Below are 21,421 nucleotides of genomic sequence, written 5' to 3' on the forward strand. Positions count from 1 at the left end.
TACCACACTTCTCTGTCAGGGTTATTCTATGTTCAGATTATACTTCTTACTGAATCAAAATTTTGAATACTTATTTATAGGTTTTACTGTCTGAAATTAAGTGTTTCCTCTGAATGTGGGTGACAGTTGTATGGCTGGGGCAGACTGTGAAGCCGTTGGCAGTAAGACAAGGATTTATCCCTATTGCTTGTACTGGCTTTTTGGAACCCATTCTCTTTGGAGGGACACCTTGCTCTGCTTAGATACAGTGGGGGAGGGCCTTGGTCCTGCCTCAAAGCAATGTGCTAGACTTTGTTGACTCCCCATGGGAAGCCTTACCCTCTCCCAGGAGTGGATTGGGGTGAGATGAGGGGGGAAGTGGAGGGAGCAGGAGGAGGGGAGGGAGTGGGAACTGGTATTGGCATGTAAAATGAAAAAAGTTTTTTATAAGGGGCAACAGCTCAAAGGTTAAGAACACTAGCTGTTCTTCCGGAAGACCTGAGTTCAATTTCCACATGGTGGGATCTGATGCCTACTTCTGTCATAAAGGCACTCATACATAATAAATAAATCTTAAAAAACTTAAAACAACAATAAAAAAACCCAACAAATGAAACCAAAACAAAATAATTAAAGTGAAAGAAAAGCTCCACACTTTGCTTTAAAAAAAAAAGTTTAAAAAAAAATAAAAGCATATACATTAAATGTTTCACTCAGCAATTAAGTGTCTTTTCCACCCACATATACATTTAAATACATACATAATGCTGCCTGCAGATGAAGGCTGAGGAGTGGGTTCTCCAAGACAGAGCAGACTGAGGCCTCTTCCCAGTGTTTCCAAGTTCTTTCCACCACCAAAAAAAAGGACTTTAAGACAAAGAACAAACTGATTTGTAGTAAACAAATTTTACTACAGTACAAAAGGACACACCCAAAGGTGAGTGGAGGCTTCTGAGAGGGATGGGTGGCACAGGATTTGAGAGATGTATTCCAGGCAAACTTTAAGGAGGACAATTAGTCCTAAGTTAAGGCACACTAGAGAACCCCAGGATCAAGATCTCCACTGAACAGGGTTAGCTCTCCTTACCCTTTATATCCTGAAGTGGAGTTTCTGAACGGTCCTTGTAGCAAGAGGACAATAGGAACAGAACAGTTTACAGCTAATGATACAGGCGCCATTATCATGAAGTACAGGACCAGCTGCAGTGGTCCCAGCAGGCCTATCAATTGGCCAGTTTTGGATCTTGTGTCCGTACTGTTTGAGAGGTTGCATGACGTCCTCTGTAACTGCCAACCTCAACTAAGATCTTCATAATCCCGCCAGCTTCTGTCTAAACATGAAACTGACAGCCAGAAGCACAGATTATCTGGTTACACCCTGGTCAAACTACATTATGTAGAGATCTACTGCCTACATGAAACAAGAATAGTGACAAGTTTTTTAAAAAATTGTTTCTTGAAATTTTTATTTCATGTGTGTGAATGTTTTACCTGATCATATACCTATACATCAAATGCATGCAGTGTCTGTGGAGGCTAAAGTGGAGTTCCAAACCCTTATGAGCAGCCACTGGGTGCTAGGATTTGAAGTGGGTCCTCTGGAAGAAGAGCCAGTACTCTTAACTGCTGATCTAAGTATCTATCCCCAGCGACACTCTTTTTAAACTTACCTCTTAAAAAAGCAGACATAAGATTACACAATAATGTTTTACTAACATCACTTGAACACACTCATGGTAAAATGTGTAAGTAATTTATTATATCAGCTAGCTTCTAAAATTAAACTGACATTTTAATAATGTAATCAAATAAAAACTGAAGACTTTCAGTACTACAAACTGAATTAAGACAACACAGTTACCCACACAGAGAAATATATTCTGTTGTGTAATCATTTAATTATACTGGGAAATAATTATAAAAATAGGTAAAAATTTCATGAAAATATTTTTTTTAATGTATCTTAGGAATTCTTGCTCATGTCAACAGACTGTCTGACATCCGCCACTGCCTCAGGCACACGAACAGTCATATTGTCCATAGCCTTGGTCAGACAGACTTGGCAGCCCAACCGTGACCTGCAAGGAAAGGAAGGAAGCTAAGTTTAATATTGGATACATGTCATTCAGAAGCCTGTAGTTGTTTAGGATATTTTTATACTTTCTTGCCCAAAGCAGTTGGAGAATTTGCTAATCTTTCACGTTTTCATTAGGCCAAAGCAGACACCCTATCCAAGCCAGCTAGAGGTAGCAGAAGGTCAGCACCAAACAACCATGGTGGCAAGCACCTACAAACCCAGCACTTAAAAGACAGAGCCAGGTTAGGAGTTCACGACCATCCTCATATGAGATCCTGCCAGACAATAACAACAAAATTCTTTAAGACAAAAACGAAATTCATAGATTCAAACCATCAATTGTAAGAATGTATTTCCCCCATATTTTTAACATCTCTGAAATCAAAGTCCATCTTCAGGCCAATGGCATCTTACAGTCACTGCTACAATGCGAAGTAGTTGCTGTGTCACAGCTGTGGGCTTGGTCACATTAGACACATCAGTGTCTCCAACTAAGTAAGAGAAGGATGCCGTTGACTCCAAAGGTGTTAAATTTTTAACCCTTTCAAAATAAATCCAAAAGGATTACAAAATCACAATCACCGGCACCAGAGGAACCCAGCAGATACAAACGTGTAATCCGTGATGGGAAGACTGACCATCATTTCATTTTCCCCTCTTTCTTTCACAAAACTGCTACCAATCATGCTTTCCTTGAACGCTCTGTTTTCAACAAATGTGGCCCATGTGTACGGCTATGTCTGAACAAGCTTCTAATGCACGCAGTGTATTAAATGAAGAGGCACCACAGTGCAGACTGGAATAAGCAGCACTTTTCTTTTCTCTTAGAAGTACACAGAAGTTACATGTTAGGCTAGGTCTGGTGGCATGTGCCTGTCACCTCAGCCACGTAGGAGGTTAAGAAAAGAGGAATGCAAGTTGAGGGCCAGCCTGGGTAAAAGAGTAAGAATTTCAGCTTGGATTTAACTTAAATTCAGTCTCAAAATAAAAAAAGTAAATAAAGGGCTGAGACCCAGCTCAGTGTAAAGTACTTTCCTATCATGTGAAAGGCCCTGGGTTCAGTCCCCAATACTATAAAAAAAAAAAAGTTAATCTTACGATAAAACTCTCTTCGACATAGCATGTTCTGAAGGCATTAGCTGCATTAAAGGATCCAAACGTTTACTGGATGTATAATGGTAAAATTTTCTACCACTAAATGTCAATGGTACAGTACTAAATGTCACCTGGTGTAATACTAAATGTCAATGGTTATTTTACTAAATGCCAATGGGTACACGTTAATCGGTATACACAGAGTACTCAATTCAGTGCTTTTACCTGTTACATGTTGGGCACAGCAGAGGCATTGAGGAAAGCACAGGATTTAGAGAAAACCAGCCAGTGGAAAGCCAGGACTAACATGGTGTGTTCACAGGCAACTTTCTGTTCTTTCCTAACCTGATCATCGAGATGGAGAAGAAAAGGCTCTCTTGCAGGACTGCTGAAGAGACTAACTGCTGTTGTCTATCAGACAGATGAGATGAGACAACTGATAGCTACCACGTGAGACTGACAAGTACCATACAAACAGAACAATGAAGCCCTGGACAGGACACATGGTGTCTAGAGTAGACTCTGGAGGGTGTGTGAGATTTAACACTAAGGAAGAACCAAGGGAACGTGAAGAGAACATCTGAGGCTGAGGCAAAGTAGGCACTTCTGTTTTGCTGCTGCGAAGTATGGACAAGGACAAGCAATGAGCTGGGGTGTGGCTCAGTTACAGCGCACTCGCCTAATATACAATCCAATCCCCAGCACCTCCTCTGAGGAGAAAAGAAGAAAGAAAGAAAAATTACACGGAGAATTATAGTTTAAAAAGTAGCCAGGGATGTGCGGTGGTGAGGCATGCCTTTAATTTCAGCACTCCAGAGGCAGGGGCAGGTGAATCTCTGTGAGTTCAAGGCCAGGCTCCTCTACAAGAGCTAGTGCCAGGACGTGCTCCAAAGCTACAGAAAAAGATTGTTGGAAAAAACAAAAAAAAAATAGCCAGGACAACACACATAAATTTAGATATAGTGAGGCACCACTTCCTGCAGTAAGAAAGTCAGTTTAACTATAGAAAATTTTGATGGTTGGAAGAAAAAAAAAATCCCCTCCCATCAGTAGTTGTTCTCTGTAGAATCAGAAACAGTCTTGACAATACTCAGGTATGCACCATGCTCTATCTGCAAGAGCTAACACCATGGCAAGGCAGCAGAGATAACTACAGGACTTGGGAGGTCATAGGGCGACAGTCAGGTACTCAGCATGTTCACATGTGGTGAGTGAAACAAGGCTACCCTTTAGAGGATGAGGATTCAGAACGTGAAGCCACTGTCAGCGAAGCAAAGCAGAACGCTGTAGGCACAGTGAGGGGAGAACAAGCACCCCGGGGCCAGAGTGCAGCTACGCATCAGGGAGGCAGCTTGGATGTAAAAGGTATGATGCTCTCACTTTCATAAGAGGGGGGTGGAGGCCAGGACATAGCTCACTAACAGACAGGGTACTCTGTCTAGCATGGGCAAGGTCCTTAGCATCCAAAACCAAACAGAACAGAAAATAGGGAGAGATGAACTATAAAAGAAACAAAGTGAAATTAATAAAACTATTATCCCTATAACTGTTTAAAATTTATTCTTACCACATGAAACCTAGATCTTGTAAGCTAATGAAGTTTTTAAGAAGCTATTCTTCATTAAGGTAGCAAAATACAGTTAAACAAAACCCACTCTCAATAAGAAATAAGCCTCCTTAATTATGCCTTGAAACAGTCAATCAAGGACAAGCCTTCCTTGACTCTAAGACTGGATAATTAAAAAATAGTATCACTAATGCCATCTACTTCTGCAAAGCTCACCGTGTTTAAGAGAAACTACCTACTAATTAATAAGCTCTGATTAATTTACTTTAATATACACCTAGAAAAAGAACTACTCACCTTAACATAATTACTATTATATATTAAGTTTCTTTGAAAACTCAGTTCTCTCAGACAGGTAAAATTTCCACTATAATTTTGTTCAATTATCAAATCTGTTCTTCAAGAATACTATAAAAAGCATTCCATTTAATTCGATCCTACGAAATTATGATAAATATTAATTCCTGGCAAAAAAAAATAGACTAAAGATGTACTGGGATTAGAAACTATTACTACCAGTTAATTTCTTGACTTTTGTAAAAGGAAAGTTTCACAGGGGGCAAGTGTGGACAGTGAAAGAGAAACGCTCCCAGAGGATGCTCAAACTTCGTGCCTGTTCTCTATCTGCTCTACTCTACTCGTGGTGTGATCTTAGACCCGAAGGAAGATAATGCAGACTTCCCCAGGTTGTCACTCACCTCACAGGTCAGACACAGTGTGCCTTATGCCTGTGATCTCAGCACGCACGAGTGTGAGGCCACCCTGATCAACAGTTAAGACACTGATCCTCAAACAAAACTAACCAACAAAATCTACTCACCTGTCTGTGAGTCCATAAGCCAGGTCAAGCATGTCGTTCTCCTCATCAGTGATGGCATCTAACTTCTCATATATATGATCCTCGAAGATAAGGTGGCAGGTGGAGCAAGCCAAAGTCCCCTCGCAAGCACCTGTAAGAGCAGCAGAGGCTGACCACGCTGTGCACGGCAGCAGTGCAAACCTAGCTGCTCTGAAACACTTCTGTGTTTAGAATCAGCTACAACACTAACTGAAAGGGTTTCAAAACTGAATAATCACGAGTCAGGAAGAGGTCCCCCAGCCCCACATTGTCTGAAATCAATCACACAGCACTTCACAAAGGTACGTCACAAACAGGCAATGTGAATGGACCACGAAGGACATACAATTCTAATATTAAAATGTATCCAAGTTCATAACCGAGGCACACATACACATAAAGATGTATTCTTAATTATATATACCAACAATGTATATAATCATATGCACATAATTCACCTTACCTGGAGAACCTCAAAACAACAGATAATGACTTGTGTTATCCAAGAGGAAGTAACTACCCTACACCTAAATAAAGTTAAATATCCTTTCTTCTCAATCCTCCAAGTAATTGGGCTTAACAAACAAGACATTTTGAGATACACCACAGATTTAAATAATATGATTATTCCATTTGTTTCATTTTAAAATTATATTTATTCTATATTTGTGTGCTGTGTATGTATGTGAGCATGTGCAACATGTGGGTGGGTCTCATGACCACACTCTGGTCACCAAATGTGGTGTCAAGGGCCTTTACTTGCTGAGCCATCTTGCTGGCTCCTTATTCCACTTTTAAACCATTAATTTAGCATTTATTTACTCAGCTCCTATTATGTACCAGGCACCACCCTAAGGAAACTAACAAAATCACGCCATCCAAACAAATCAAGACAGACTCTAAGAAACAGTCTCAGTCTTCATTTGGAAATTGCCTTACAAAGAAACCCAACTATATAAGCCAGGGCTTCCTCAACTTTTTCCCACTCGTGACCCATTTTCAATTGAGAAATCTTTAAGTGACCACAGTTATATAGGCAAATAAAACAGGTACATAAATCAAACACATAAAGATAACAAATCATAAACAACTTATTTTAAAGCAACTACTTGGTGTATACACACACATACACACAAACATTGGTACACAAGATCTCCAGAAGTTCACGAGCCAGATAGCCTGGAGTATACAACATAGCAGCAGAAACAGAAAAAAGGAGACTTGCCTCAACAAGTTAGGTGAGGAAAAATAAACTTCATACCATGCACCTGAACACACATGAAGGAGAGAGAGAGAGAGAGAGAGAGAGAGAGAGAGAGAGAGAGAACACCTTAGTTTTTATTAAAGTCATTTAGAAGCAGTGACAGTCTTAGAACGGCCCAAGTAATGAGGCACAAGAGTCGAGTATATGAGTTCTGGAACCGGATTCCCCACCTTTACCACCTCTTCTGTTTACTGTGTCATAGTAGGTGTCTTTACTCTCTGTGTTTCAGTTATTTTAATAGCAACTATACCAACCTTGCCTGGGAGTTGCAAGAATCATGAGTATAAATAACATATGTATTGTCAACAGACCTTGAAGGTTATGATAATAACTATTTGGAAATGGTGAGAAATCTTAGGCTGGGCGGAGGGGGGAGGACTATATCAATGGTCTCATCCAGCACTAGACCGTGCATGCTGCAATACAATCAGACTGGCAATATGTGGACATTGGTGCAATAGTGGCATGACTGCCGTGTCATGCAGTAACCAACAATTTTCTGACTGGATTGTTTGTTTATTTGGATTTTTTTTTTTGAGACAGGGTTTCTCTGTAGCTTTGGAGCCTGTCCTGGAACTTGCTCTTGTATACCAGGCTGGCCTCAAACTCACAGAGATTTGCCTGAGTCTGCCTCCTGAGTGCTGGGATTAAAGGCGTGCACCACCATCCGCCTGACTTTCTGACTGGACTTTAATCTGGCTTCACAGAAGGGATTCCAAGCCTGTTACTGTAAACCTGGCAGGAATTTACTGTTGTTGTTTTGCTTATTGGTTAAGCTGCCCAACTGCCTTCTAAACACTGACTAATGATTAGAACCACTGATTTGTGTTGCTCATGTTCTCAACCCTAGTGGGAGAAACTTGGTTTTTTTTATTTTTATTTTGTTTGTTTGTTTTGTTTTTGAGACAGTATTTCTCTGTGTACTCCTGGCCACCCTGGAACTCATTTTGTAGACCAGGCTGGGCTCAAACTCAGAGAGATCTGCCTGCCTCTACCTCCCAAGTACTTGGATTAAATGCATGTGCCACCACCACCCATCAAAGCTTGTTTTTCCAGTAGGCAGTGAGTGATTAATGCAGAGGACTCATAACTGGTCAAAGTGCCAACATAAGCAACTATAAGGCTCAGTGAGCATTATGGAAGAGGGGCAGGAAGAATGTTAAGCATCGGTTGAGGAGAAAGTTGTGATATGCTGACATCTGTACCTGACACAGCTTCTGCACACATCAACTCAGCATCTGTAATTACCTGCACAAGATTACTCCAGTCAAAAATCCAGCATGGATGTAGGAGGGGCCTCTAAGGCCCGACCCTTGGCGTAGGAGCTATTGGCAGTTGATGGATGCTGAGGGAGATCGATTCACACTCTTTTGAGGACATGTCCCTGGTAAATTGTTCAACATCCCAATAGGTGGCCCTACACCCATCATATATTAGCAGCACTAGTTGGTCTCAGGGGGTTATTAATAGCCAAAAGAAGAAGGACAGGAAGTTTAGAGGAAGACAGGGTAGGGGACACCAAAGGCAGTTGAAGCTACATAGGGATGAAGAGGTAATAAACGTATAGTGTATAGATATAAATTTCCTCTTTCCATTTATGAAATCTGAGTGTTGCTGACAGAAGTTATCTACATGCAAGTTCTGTATTAGGGTCATTTCATTCACTTATGATGTTGACAAGATAAAGTGGGTCACCCTCACACACCTAACCCCTTTACTAAAAGAAGCCTAGAATACAGCTGTGTGGGAAGTTACATACTGAAAATGTGAAATTATGTATAATCACATTGTCCAAAAGATGATGGAACAAACATATCAGAAAAGCAACAGTAAGCATAACAGCAAGCAGAAATACAGACTTCTATAAACATTACAGGAACCTCTTATCTTGAATATTCATAAAACAGGCATATGACAATTACAGAAGAAAAAGTTTGAAATGATAAGCTAGATAAATTTAATCACAGATGCATAACTGCCCCCAAGTGGCAGAATACTGCGGCACACAATACCGAAAGGATTATCTATTAACACAAAAGTTGGTATGCACTGTATTGCTTCCTAAGTTCACAACTGTCCATTCTGAACCATTTATTCACTCATTCCTTCATACACAACAAATGAGTTAAGAATGACTGTATCCCTTACCAGGGTCCAGGGAAGGACACAGGAGCGACTAAATGTGTGGTAACTGCAGTGAGAGGGTGGCCTGAGGCCAGGCGGTGGGACAGACTAGACAGTGACAAACTACTGCAGACTGGGTACTGCAAGCAGCATGCTTATAATGGGCTGGGAGTAACAGAGAAACCCCACTTAGGGCCTGGCTGGTTGGGCAAAGGAGGATTTCTTTTACTACCTGAACCTAATGCCTTGCATCCCAGAATCCAGGCATTTCTTCCACAACATTTGCCATCATCTGCTACGTGTTTCCCCTATATGGCTTAAGAAATTAATACACATAGACTTAATAGATACAGAATAGTAAATAAGCATTTGTGGGATGGGAGAGAGAAGACAGTGTCTCCGCAGAGGGAAAGGGCACATGAAGTCTCAAAGGTGTGAAGTTTAGTTTGAGTTCAAGCTTCTAAGAGGTCAGCATCACCAAAACAGGAAGAAGACAAATGAGAAGTGGAGGATAGCAGAAGAGTAGAGGAAGGGACATCATGCACAGCCTTAGGCTGATGGGAATACGGATTTAGTCCTAAGTGCAATGGGAAGTCTTTGTGGTTTTAATCAGAGAACCAACATGGCTGATGTGCGTGCTGACAATCACCCAAGTTGCAGGGCTCAAGAGCAGAAGCAGGTTCACAGGTCCAGGTATGCAACGGCTTACCAGAGCCACGAGGATCTACTGGAGGGCTAAGTGAGAGTAGGTGCTGAAGTGCTGGATGTACCAGGAGGTTTCAGCCTGCAGTAGTTGGCTGATCTAGGAAATGCTGGAGGAAAGACTGTTTAAGGAGAAGGGCAGGATCAAAAGTTGTTTAAAAAAACATGATTTTTTTTCTTTTTCTTTTTTTTTTTTTTAACCAGAAACAGGGTTCAGTGTGTAAGGGCAATTGTGGCCAAATCTGATGACTTTTCAGTTTATGTTCAGAATGCACAAGGTGGGAAAGGAGAACTAACCCCTGCAGCCTGTCCTCAGCCTCTGCCCTTGTATTATATAGCACGTGTGTGCCTGCACTCACACATCAATATTATACTCATGTGGTGGAGGGAGTAAATAATTGTTAAAAAAGCAAATATTTGAGTTTTAAATTTCTTTGGGATTTCCAAAAAGAAATGTAAACAAGGGAACTGAATCTGCAAGTTTAAGCTCAGAGGAGAAAACTGAGCCAAACATATAAATTTAATCTCTATAAGCTTTAGGAAGGACTTATGGTCACAGAAAAGATGAGATCACATGGGTAGATACTGCAGAAACCATGGACTCAGGCATGTGTGAACACATGGACCCTAGTAGGTGGCACTGTTGGGGACAGCGGGGGGGGGGGGGGTGTTATGGAACCTTTAGGAGGTACAGCCTTCCTGGAAGAAGCATGTCACTGGGTCATGCTTTGAGAGGTTGTAGGCTTCCCCTTCCAGTTCACTCTCTCACATCTGTGGTAGAGGACATACTCTCTGAGCTTCCCGCTAAGGTCACTGGCTGCCATTTCTCCTTCACTATCGGGGGCCTCCCACCTGCAACTGTAGTAAACCAAGATAAACTCCTCCTTTGCCACTTTTGGTCAAGGGTGTTTTTATCACAACAAAAAAGATCTGATACACTTGGATTAGCTCATTTGATCTTCACAGCAACCTTATGGGGCATATACTAATATTAGCCCCATTCTACAAGTAAGAAAACAAGGTAAAAGTTAGGGGCCTGGTCCAAAGTCACAACACTGTGAGAGTGGCAGAATGGACAGACAAGTCTAGGCAGTAAAGCTCGACTCAACCACACCAAAAAGGGTTTAGAGAAAACACTGTTTCAACCTTGACCCACAGTGTGAATTTAATTTTACACAAACACTCTATAAAATAAATATTTCACAGCAAAACCCCTACAAAAGAGGTTGTGTTTTCCTATGTTCCATTTGTTTTTAATTCTCTAAGATGCTGTTAGAAGCTAATAAACTGGAGTGGGAATGTATCTCAATTTGGTAGGATGTTAGCCTAGCATACATGACACCTTAGGTTTACCCTCAGGCATGACAGAAACCAGGCATGGTGGTTCATGTACTCGCAGCACACAGAGATGGAAAAAGAAAATCAGGAGTTCAAGGCTGGCCTCAGACACACCATTTCAAGGCCAGCCTCAGAGATACAGTCCTTCCAAGATACAACTGGCCAGGTCTTTTATCAAGGTAACAGAAAAGTAACTGATACAGTTGAGGGACTTTTGTAACCAAAATAAAAACTTCCTTCTGATGCTTAGTTCTTAAAACTCTGGAGTTGTCTTACACAACTAGACAGTCTTGAAGTTAAGACTACATATCGGTTCTCTGTAAGTAGGCGCTGTTTTTGCTAATATTTTCTGTTATAAGCATCTCTGTAGTAAATTGTCTAGGACAAGTGTCTCTTCCTAAAAGTGAAAATGAATCTGCAGAGAAAATGACACAAATAGCCTCTCTTGGTTACAGCTTTCACCTAAGTGTTCTCAAGGGCTAGCAAAACACAATTTCTTTTGCAATGTTCCCATAGAGAGCTAATAGTATTCACACACATAGACATGTTTGTTTAGAACATGACCAAGAACATTGTCATACGGTTTTAAAACCTGACTTAACATTTTGGTTAGTTCCAGAACAGTCAGGGCTACACAAAGAAACCCTGTTTCAAAAAGCAAACAACAAAAATTGTCTAGCATCTGGGTTTCCTTGTCAACAGCTTTTTGGTTGTTTTTCCAAATAAAGGTCATGTCTTGCTCTTTGTGTATCTTGAATATCTTTGTCTGTGCACATGCAGATACCACAATGTGGAAACTCTGGGAATAAGGAGCTCGCCTTGCTGCTCACTGGTGGTCACTGCTGCTGGAAGTTATCTAGTCGCTGCTGTAGACCAGTCCTCTAAAGCTCATATCCTCAGTGTGTGATCCCAGCTCAGTGGCCAGCTAAAAGACTGGCCAGAGGTTCAACTATCTGGTGCCAAGAGGCTCAAGGTGATTAAACAAATGTTGTGTTAGTCTTCACTCTGGCTTGTGAGAGACCTCACAGTCAGTCAGAGATGAGCGAGTAGAGTCTGTGTATCTTCTAGATCGCCTCTCAAAGCCTTCTACGGGCATCTCACTCTGCAGGTATTCCTTTCGGTGTGTAGCTAGGCTCTTGCTCATCTTCATTCTCAAGGCAGCGGGGAGGCGGGGGCATGCTGCAGGTCTGAGTTGACAATGTTGGTTTGTGAACCACAATCTATCTGATCCCAGAGTTTAGTCTCACTTTTCAACACACTAGCATCCATTGTGAGAGAACACTTCAGCAAAGCTCAATTAAAAGTGCAGTTTAGTTGGCCTTGGAGGTACATGCCTGTGATGCCAGCACTCAAGAGGCTGAGGCACAAGGACAGTGAGTTCCAGACCATCCCTGTAAAACTCCATAAAAATACATTGTATCAATCATTTCATTACCTAATTTCTGTTAGAAGTGTTTATATAGAAAGACACAAAGAAAAATGGCAGAGAGAAAAAGGGAATGCTGAGACATCAGGTACCCCAGGATATAAATTAGTTGAATGACTTGCCACACATATAAACAAGGGGAAATGTGTGATGATATTTTGTTTATGTTTTAACAAATAAAGCTTGTCTGAAGATCAGAGTGCAGAGCTAAGCCACTAGAGGGCCCTTTTATATCTACCAATGCTCAGACCAAAGGAGCAATCCTGTCCTCAGACTGCAGGGGCAATCCTCAGACTTCATTGAGCTCTTGTCCCTTCCCACCTTATATTCCTCTCTCTGCTCAGCCATATTACTACCGTCTCTACCTCCCTAGTGCTGGAATTAAAGGTGTGGGATCCTAAGTGCTGGGATCACCTTCGTGTGAGGTACATTTCCCTTTTATACAAATTCAGTCTTGTGTAGCCCAGGGTGACCATGAACTACCAGAGAGGCCTCTGCCTCTGTCTCCCAAATTCTGGGATTAAAGGTGTGTGCCCACCACTCCCTGGCCTCTAATGGCTTACCTCTGCACTCTGATCTTCAGGTAAATTTTATTTGTTAAAACATAAACAAAATATCACTACAAAAATGAGTATTGGTTTTTACATCTATATAAGAGCTGAAGGCATAATAAAATGATAGAATATTTTCTTAGTATGCACAAGGCTTTGGTTCAATACCAACACCAGATAACATGCCAGGATGTGGTATAAACATGAATGGTAATGATCATAATTACCTTGAAACTGGTAGAAACATTAGCTTTAGAAGCTCAGAAAAACATTACAAAAAATCAGTTCTTCACAAACCCTGTGGAAGGCCACCCAAGAGGCAGCTTTTTGGAATTTACTATCGAATGAGAGTGACGTTCCCTCCAACAAGAAAAGCTTCAGTAAGCACTAACACGAAGGCGGACTTAATGCATAACAGGAAAATGGCAGAGGAAAGATCTAACAACAGCCCGTATAACAGGACTTGAACCATGCCCTGAAGCAACATACCAAAGCAGTCTTTTAAAAATACATAATTTTATGTATATGAGTCTAATGTCTCTGTGTATGTGCGTGTGTGCGTGTGTGTGTGTGCGCGCATGCGCACAGTACTAGAGATATCAAAAGAGGACATCAGGTATCCTAGAGCTGGAGTTACAAATGGTATGAGCTGCCATGTGGATGCTGGGAAGTCCTCTGTGAGATCAGCCAATGCTCTCCAGCCCTAGACCAAAACCTCTTCAAGTATGGATCACAACTCTATCTGGGGTCCCAAAAACTGAACAAAAGGGTGATAAACAATTTATAGCAGCAAAATGTTCCTGAATATAATGACAGAAAAAAAAATAGATCATGATGGATCTGAAGTGTTTCTGGCAACCTAGATGGTGCTGCATTCTGTGACTTTACTACAGCCTTGGTCCTGAGCGCGCAGCCTGCAAGTCCTGCACTGTGTATGTACGCCATCTCACAGGAAATGCCAACAACACTGCAGAAACACTCTGGTTCAGAGCTGAGACTGCTGCATGTTATGAACCACAGTGCTTCTTTCCTAATTTTTTAAATTTAATTATTTTATGTGTATGAATGATTGCCTGTATGTACTTACATCAATGTACTGCATATGTGCCTGATGTCCAGAGATCAGAGAGGGTGTTGTGAGTTACTCTGTGATTGCTGGGAACTAAACCCTGGTCCTCTGTAAGAGCTCTTAACTGCTGAGCATCTCTGCAGCCAAAAGTGTGATCTTTCTATTGTGCATACAAACTTCTCTGCCCTTAGAGAAACAAAATGGTTTGGCCATTAAAAATAAAGGCTTCTGATGATTTTCCACCGTCATTCTACAGCATATCAATACCAAGCTAGTGTATCCTTGGATTTATTTTTCAATTTAAAAATTGCTGTTTGAGTTACTGACTTGAGTTTCATTTTTAAAAAACTGTTTAACAAATTCTGGCTTGGTGGAGAGAATTACCAATGTTTTTGAAATGGCCCTAAGCATACTTCTGCCATTTTGGGCTATATATAAGAAGTACAATTATCAGCACTGACAACTAAACTCAAAACACTGGACCACTCTGAAAAATACTGAAGATGTGCTTATGTCCTACAGAATCAAATATTTAGTGCATTAAAGTCAGGATTTAGTTCTTTAAAGCCAGGCGTGGTGGTGCATGTCTTCAATCCCAGCGCTTGACAGGCAGCTCTCTGTGAGATCAAGGTCAACTTGGTCTACATAGTAAGTTCCAGGACAGTCAGGGCTACACAGTGAAACCCTGTCTCAAAATGCAACTCCCCCAATAAAAAATAAAACGATTTAAGTTCTTTATATAAAAATAAACAAGCATCTATTTGGTTTAAAATAAACTTATGATTTATTACCAGTCAACATCCGATTTGTGTAATTATAAACTATATACCAAGGTTGTAAAAAATATATTGAACAAAAAGAAATTACAACTGGAAAGATTAGTGCTTTTCAAACCTAATATGCACCATCCAAATCACGGGAACAGCTTGCTACAACACACAGTGCTAGTTTGACAAGGCAGATTGGTAAAGGCGCTTGCCATTAAATCTCCATAAAGTTGTCCTCTGATCTCCACACATGTGACATGGCATCAGAAAGCCACACATGTGACATGGCATCAGCAAGCCTGCTCTTTATAAACAAAAAAATAACATGTCCTAAACTATAATATTTAATTATAATGTTACAATTTAAAAGTTAAAACAAACGAACAAAAAACCCTGTACTTTATTTAGAAACTTCCAAGGTAACTTACCAAAACCATCAATGTCCAGATTATTTTCAACCACAACATCTAGCAGGGAGTCGCCGACCTTCCCCGTGGCTGTTAGTGTTTCACCATCACGGTTCTTGAAGTGGACTGTTATCTTATCTTCTGAGCTGAGAAAGGAAGCAGTATTTCAATATTTTTAGTAATTTCAAAATATAATTTAAAGGCCAGGGAGATAATTCAACACACAGAGGCTCTTGCCATGGAAGCCTGACCACCTGAGGTGGATCCCTGGAACTCACTCCAAAATGTGGTTATTTGACCTCTACAAAAGTGCCATGGGTGCCCACAAACACATCAGCAACATAACTCACACAACAGTAACCAATAAAAAAATTTAAATCATAATTTAACTGCAAGGTCAAATGAATAAGCACACATGTAGGAAGAAGACAGCACAGACTGAGGACTTATCCTCTACCCTGCCTACAGAGGGCAGGATTGATCACCTTAAAGAAAATGAAAACTATGTCCTGCCCCAGCAGCCCCATGGGTTGTGAACTTTTGTCTCCCCACCCGACACAGATCTATAGAAACACTCAGCAGCCATAACCAGGCAGGAAATCTACTGGGTTTTGTGGTGGAGGTAACAGTGATTCTGGTTTGATTCCAGCTTCAGGAATTAAATCCAGACCCTTATGCATGCTAAAGCACATACTTGACCACTGAGCTACACCCTCGGCTCATGAAACCTATTTTGCTTTCACAAGCTCTTAGAAGAACAGTATCTCTGTGACCATGGCCCTGAGAGACAAGTTCAAGGTTGTTTGTGGTCAGCTTCATAAAAAACAAACCATTCTACTAGCCACAGGGTCACTACAGGCATGTGCCTGGTCCTGAGATTTTGGCCCCAATAGCAGCTGTTTGACACTTCTGTGAGTCTTTGAACATTTCATTTTCGTCCACATGGTGCATTCAGCGCTAACAGACTCCCGGGGAGTCATACACCACTGCATGTGTGTTTACTGTGTTATATATCATCAAGTAAACCTAAATTGTTCTTTCCACCAAACATCATTAAAATGTGGGGAAAATAATCATACTAGCACCTGGAGATGTCTCTTCCATTCCCAGCACTTAATTGGTTGTAATTTTTAACCACAATCAAAATTCACAAGACAGTCAGATGAACCGCCTCCCAGTGGATAATGTTGATATGGCATTGGATAAAAGGATTCTGCTGATTTAAAAGGTCCAACCTTAAAATATCAGTGAAAATTTTCATCACCTTGTACAATGAATATACACTAATATTTCTTAAACGAAAAAAAAGATATAAAAATTTGTACGTATGCTTCAAAAAAATGTCTATGCTCCCAAACTTCTTTTAATTAGGGATGAGAGAGGCCTTTAAAAACAAGCATTTTTACTTGCCTGGTGCTCCTAGCATGCGTCAGGCTCAGCACTGTCAAAAGACAGGAAAAAAAATTATTTGTTTGTTTGTTTTTTTGCATGGCTTCAGAGACAGAGTCAGGGCAATGTTCTTCTGTACCTGAGTCCCAACCTGGGCTCTAAAACAAGGACCCTTGCACTGAGGAACTGTAATGCTAAACTATTCAAAAGCTATGTTCTTTCCTCAAGGTAAAATAGCAGAGAATGACAACAGCCCTCACAGCTAGAAGATTCTCTAAAACACAGATTTAAAAAGGACGTAGGAGGCAACAACTTGAGCCAGTTGAACTCTGGAGTAAAATGGAAAGCTTAGGAATTCATTTATATATTATTAGGATGTGTGTGTGCACACCACACACCATACACACACACACACACACACACACACACACACGGCAAAGGGATATTGACATTTTCAGCATGGGCAACTGGGTTTAACTAGGATTAAGAGAAGGAGCTTTGTGAAAGCTGAAAATGAGCTCACATTTAGAACTTGTTTGGCTTTTAATACTTGAAGAACCAGACGGGACTGTCAGTAAGCCATATGGCAATATGAATCGGAGAGAATGACATGCACAAATGCCTGGAAGCTAAGCTATAGTAAATGGGGTTGTTTATGGAATTATTCCAATCTGAGGGCTTTAGGGCTGCTGTTCTAGAGCACACAGCTAAACTTACAACAAAGGATTCAAATCACTTTAACATCAGAGTTTAGTCAAGGCATTTATCTTACAGTTCTGACAACGTACAAAACGCCTAGGCCACGGTAGAACTCAAACAAACTTCTTTCTACTGCCAGGAACCTGGACTTCCACTATGTGCTAAAACAGTGGTTCTCAACCTGTGGGTCTCAACCCCTCTGTGTGTCAAATGCTCTTTCACCAGGGTCACATATCAGACATCCTGCATATCAGACATTTCATTACGATCCATTACAGTAGCAAAATTAGTTTTGAAGTAGCAACAAAGTACTTTTACAGTTGGGTTCACCACAACATGAGGAACTGTATTAAAGCCTTGCAGTGTTAGCAAGGTTGAGAACCACTGTACTAAAGCTATCCAGCCCTTGTGAACAAATGCTAAGATAAGTAATTGATTTGCTAAGGACAAAGAAGGAAGCACAAATGAGAGGGAAAGGTAATTCAAGTGAAAGAACAGAGAGGCCAAAGCTTCTGGTCTTGCTCCTAACAGGTGCTCCTAAAGCAGTGACCATGGAAGTCACTCCTATACAAGTAAGCTAGAGCAGTGACTCCACCCATTAAAGCATTAAAGTACTTTTTTTTTCTACAGACCCTTACTTATCTTGGGCTAATTTTCTATACTCCATGTAGCAAAGGACAGCCTTGAACTTCTGATCCTCCTGCTCCACCTCCCAAGTGCTGGGATATATATCACCCTGCACACTCTATGTGGTTCTAGGGGTCAAACGGCTTCACATACTACACAAGCACTCTACTAACTGAGCAACATCCTTAGCCCAGGATTAAATTGTTTTTAATTTAATGAATTAAATGGTTAAAATAGAGGAAGCTTATGGAAATACCTTATATACATGTACTTGACTAAACTTCTGTCTGTTCACACTCAATGACTGATTGGTCAATGGCACACCTCCTGCACCCACTTCTAAGAACTAGGTAAGACTTCAAATAGTAGAATAAATGTAATTCTTCTAAACCTTCATCCCCAAATAAGCAGCCACTTGCTTTGCTCAACCCCAGCAGACACCTTAACAGGGCCGTGGTCCTGTAGGTCTCCCAGGCTAATGGAGTAGAGCAGTGGTTCTCAGTCTTTAGCCTAATGCTGAGACCCTTTAATACAGCTTCTCATGTTGTGATGACCCCCAGCCATAAAATTATTTCATTACTACTTCATAACTGTTATACTGTACTGCTATGAATTGTAATGTAAGTATCTGTGTTTTCTGATAGTCTTGGGTGACCCCTGTGAAAAGGTCACTAGAACCCCGGAAGGGGTCAGTACCCCCAGGTTGAGAACCACAGGAGGAACGTATAGCTGTCCTTACCCTTTCACTACACCACCTGGGGCGCTAGCAGAGGGAAAGGCCAGTCTACGGCTCTGCCCTCCCCTCATCACCTTTGCTCTCTGAAATGATTCACAGAAGTATGAACTAAAGAGCTACCAGCTACAGTACTGCAGATCACATGCCTGACACCAAAGAGGGCCCTGGTTACACACACAGCATCGCAAGGACAAAGACTGTCATCTGCTATGCAACATAAAACCTATTCAAGGTCTAGGCCATGTTTTGCCAGCTAGTTAACATGATAACTTTTATGCCTACTCACCTACCTATCTACTTCACAGGACTGTCTTAAAAGTACAGTGAAATCATGTGTGAAAACCCTTTGTAATCAAATCGCTTGCAAAACATCAAGTATTATGTCAGGGTGTTTGGAAATAAAAGCTTTTCAACATTCATTTATTGAGAGTTTATATAGATGTGGAACTTGAAACTCAGCTTCTAGAACTACTTTGTCCAATACAACTTTGAACTTAAACAGGAAGGTCCTATACTAGCAATGCAAACACAGTAGAAGCTCACCACACGCTAAATGCTTAAAACGTGGCTAGCGTAACTGCAAGACAGAACCGTGAATACTATTTAGCTTCAATTTTCTTAATGTTCAATAACTGCAAATGGCTGGGAGCTGCTGTGTTAACAGCAAGAGTCTGGCATAATACGAGCTGGAAAATCTACTAGAAGCTCCAATGTCTGTGTCAAGAATCACAATATTCAAGACCTAGTGACAAAATCGTAGGAACCAATTTGCAAAAGCATATGAGTTCCCTTAAATACTAGTTACACTGATTATGTTCAGTATGTCACAACTTAAATCCAGAAAGCATCTGCCATAGAAATTAAGGCATCCACGGGTGAACCGTCACAGGGACCAGGGGAAATAGGACCGAATGGTCCCCATAATTTCCCTCTCACTTCACGCAAAACACACACATTGGGTGGCGCAAATTCTCATTTCCTGCTATACTCTATTCTGGAGTCAAACGACTGGCAGGGATTTCTATGATCAGAAATTCTCTGAAGAAGCCATATCTGTGTTGAATATACCGTAGACTGATACACCAGATACAGACATTCGTGGCTGTGAAGAGACAGATTGCCGCATATCTAGAAACAGCCAAAATTATCTTGGGTTACTGTTAACACCCTTATAGTCATGTATCACCAGACAAATGTTTCTGAGCTTTATGGTTACCAGGTAAATAAGTCTTGGACTGTGTTATCCTAATGGACCAGGGGCTTCCAATCCTAACACTAAAGATGTAAGATAGGTTCAAAACCCTGTAATCCATTCGCTGTCCCCTCATTACATTTGGCAAATACACTGACTTGTGATTTTCTTTGGGCCTGTGACTACAAAAGTTGAGCTGAGTTCTTCCACAGAGGGACATACAATTCATGGAAACTATTCTGTGTTTCCAGGAATGGGCACTCACTCACTCATGTTTAGCTTTGAAGAAAACTCTCATCTTTATTTTGAAACAACAGCTATGTTTTTCATAGACGCTGACGTTATGTAATTGTCAACATGTCACCACACTCAGAAATTTTAATTCAATTTTATCTTTAGTCAACTAAGGGGGCAGTACCTTTAAAATCAAATATGCCCAATACAAATTTTCCACCTATGGAGAGCTCTCAACTCTCTGAACATTTCCCACAGAATTCTCTACACTATGACCCCGAAGAACTGTTGCTAAGAGGCACCTACCTACTGAGCCCTCATTTTCAACCAGGCGCAAGACCAAACGTCACCTGTACGGAGTCTTTTATCCCTTAAATCATTCTGTAAGGGCAACACTGTTTTCCTAGGTCTATCGGGACTAAAGTCAGTGCGGGTTTAAACTCTACCCTACCCAATTCCCATTAGGCAGGGGCCCCTAACCCTTCCCCTAGCTGGAAGGTAGCACAAAGGCCAGGGGAGCAAGCACGACGGTAAGGGCGACAAGGACTCCTACTGAGGAAGCCCCGGGGCCGGTACCCCGCACCGCCACCGCTCAGCCAGGCCCCGGAACGCTGGCGTCAGGAGGCGGAAGGGTGCCCGGGCGGAAACGCAAGCCGCGGGACGCCGGGAGCCAGCCGTCGCCGCCGCGCCTCACCTGCTCCACGCGCGCGCAGACAAGCTCAGCGGCCGTCCCCGCCCAGCCTCTGCGTGCATGCCGGGGCTCGGGGTCCACCGGGGGACGGCAGTTCCCGTGCGGACCCCACAGGCCAGCAGCCAGCCGCGGTCCAGGCCACGGAAAGCGACGGAGGCGCAGGCGGCGCGCAGGAGTCGGGCGCCCGGAGCGGCCGCCATTCCCCGGTCGGAAGGTTCCGGGTCCTGTGATGTCCTGCGCAGTCCTGAGGGTCCCGCGGGTCCCTCGCGTCCAGTGACGAGCGAACTACAGCCCTGCGAGCGCTCTGCGTGTCCTATAACCCACGGCCGCCCCGCGCCCCGCGCCCCGCCCCGCCCCGCCGCTGCCACGCCTCCGCGGGGCGGGGCCGAGCTCGGCTCCGGGGAGCGGGTCATGAGTTCACCTTGAGCTTCTGCAGTCAGCTCTGCACTCAGGAGCAATTACTTGTTAAAGACTGTCCAAAAAGCCACCTGGTGAACTGAACCGCCTTCGTCCCACACCCTCAAAACAAAGCCAAATATCGCAGTTTCCACCGCCTTTAGAGTTCAAGTTTGAGCAAAAGGGAGCTAGGTTTTTCCTACCCAGGACAGCAGGGAGTTTTTACAAACTTGACAAACTGTGTGTATAAAAA

At 42.0% G+C, this 21,421-nt stretch overlaps 1 protein-coding gene across 1 annotated transcript; it reads right to left on the reverse strand.

The window, feature by feature from the left end:
* Positions 1–1,857: 1,857 nt before the first annotated feature.
* Fdx1 (ferredoxin 1) lies at positions 1,858–21,098 on the reverse strand. Its single transcript, XM_048417010.3, has 4 exons — positions 20,776–21,098; positions 15,226–15,350; positions 5,539–5,668; positions 1,858–2,057 (listed from the first exon to the last, which is right to left on the reverse strand). Exons 1-4 carry the CDS (start codon positions 20,970–20,972, stop codon positions 1,943–1,945), a joined length of 567 nt encoding a protein of 188 aa, XP_048272967.2. The 5' UTR covers positions 20,973–21,098; the 3' UTR covers positions 1,858–1,942.
* Positions 21,099–21,421: the final 323 nt, after the last annotated feature.

Source organism: Myodes glareolus, chromosome 4 (genome assembly GCF_982192425.1).
Source record: "Myodes glareolus chromosome 4, mMyoGla1.1, whole genome shotgun sequence".
NCBI classification, from domain to species: domain Eukaryota; kingdom Metazoa; phylum Chordata; class Mammalia; order Rodentia; family Cricetidae; genus Myodes; species Myodes glareolus.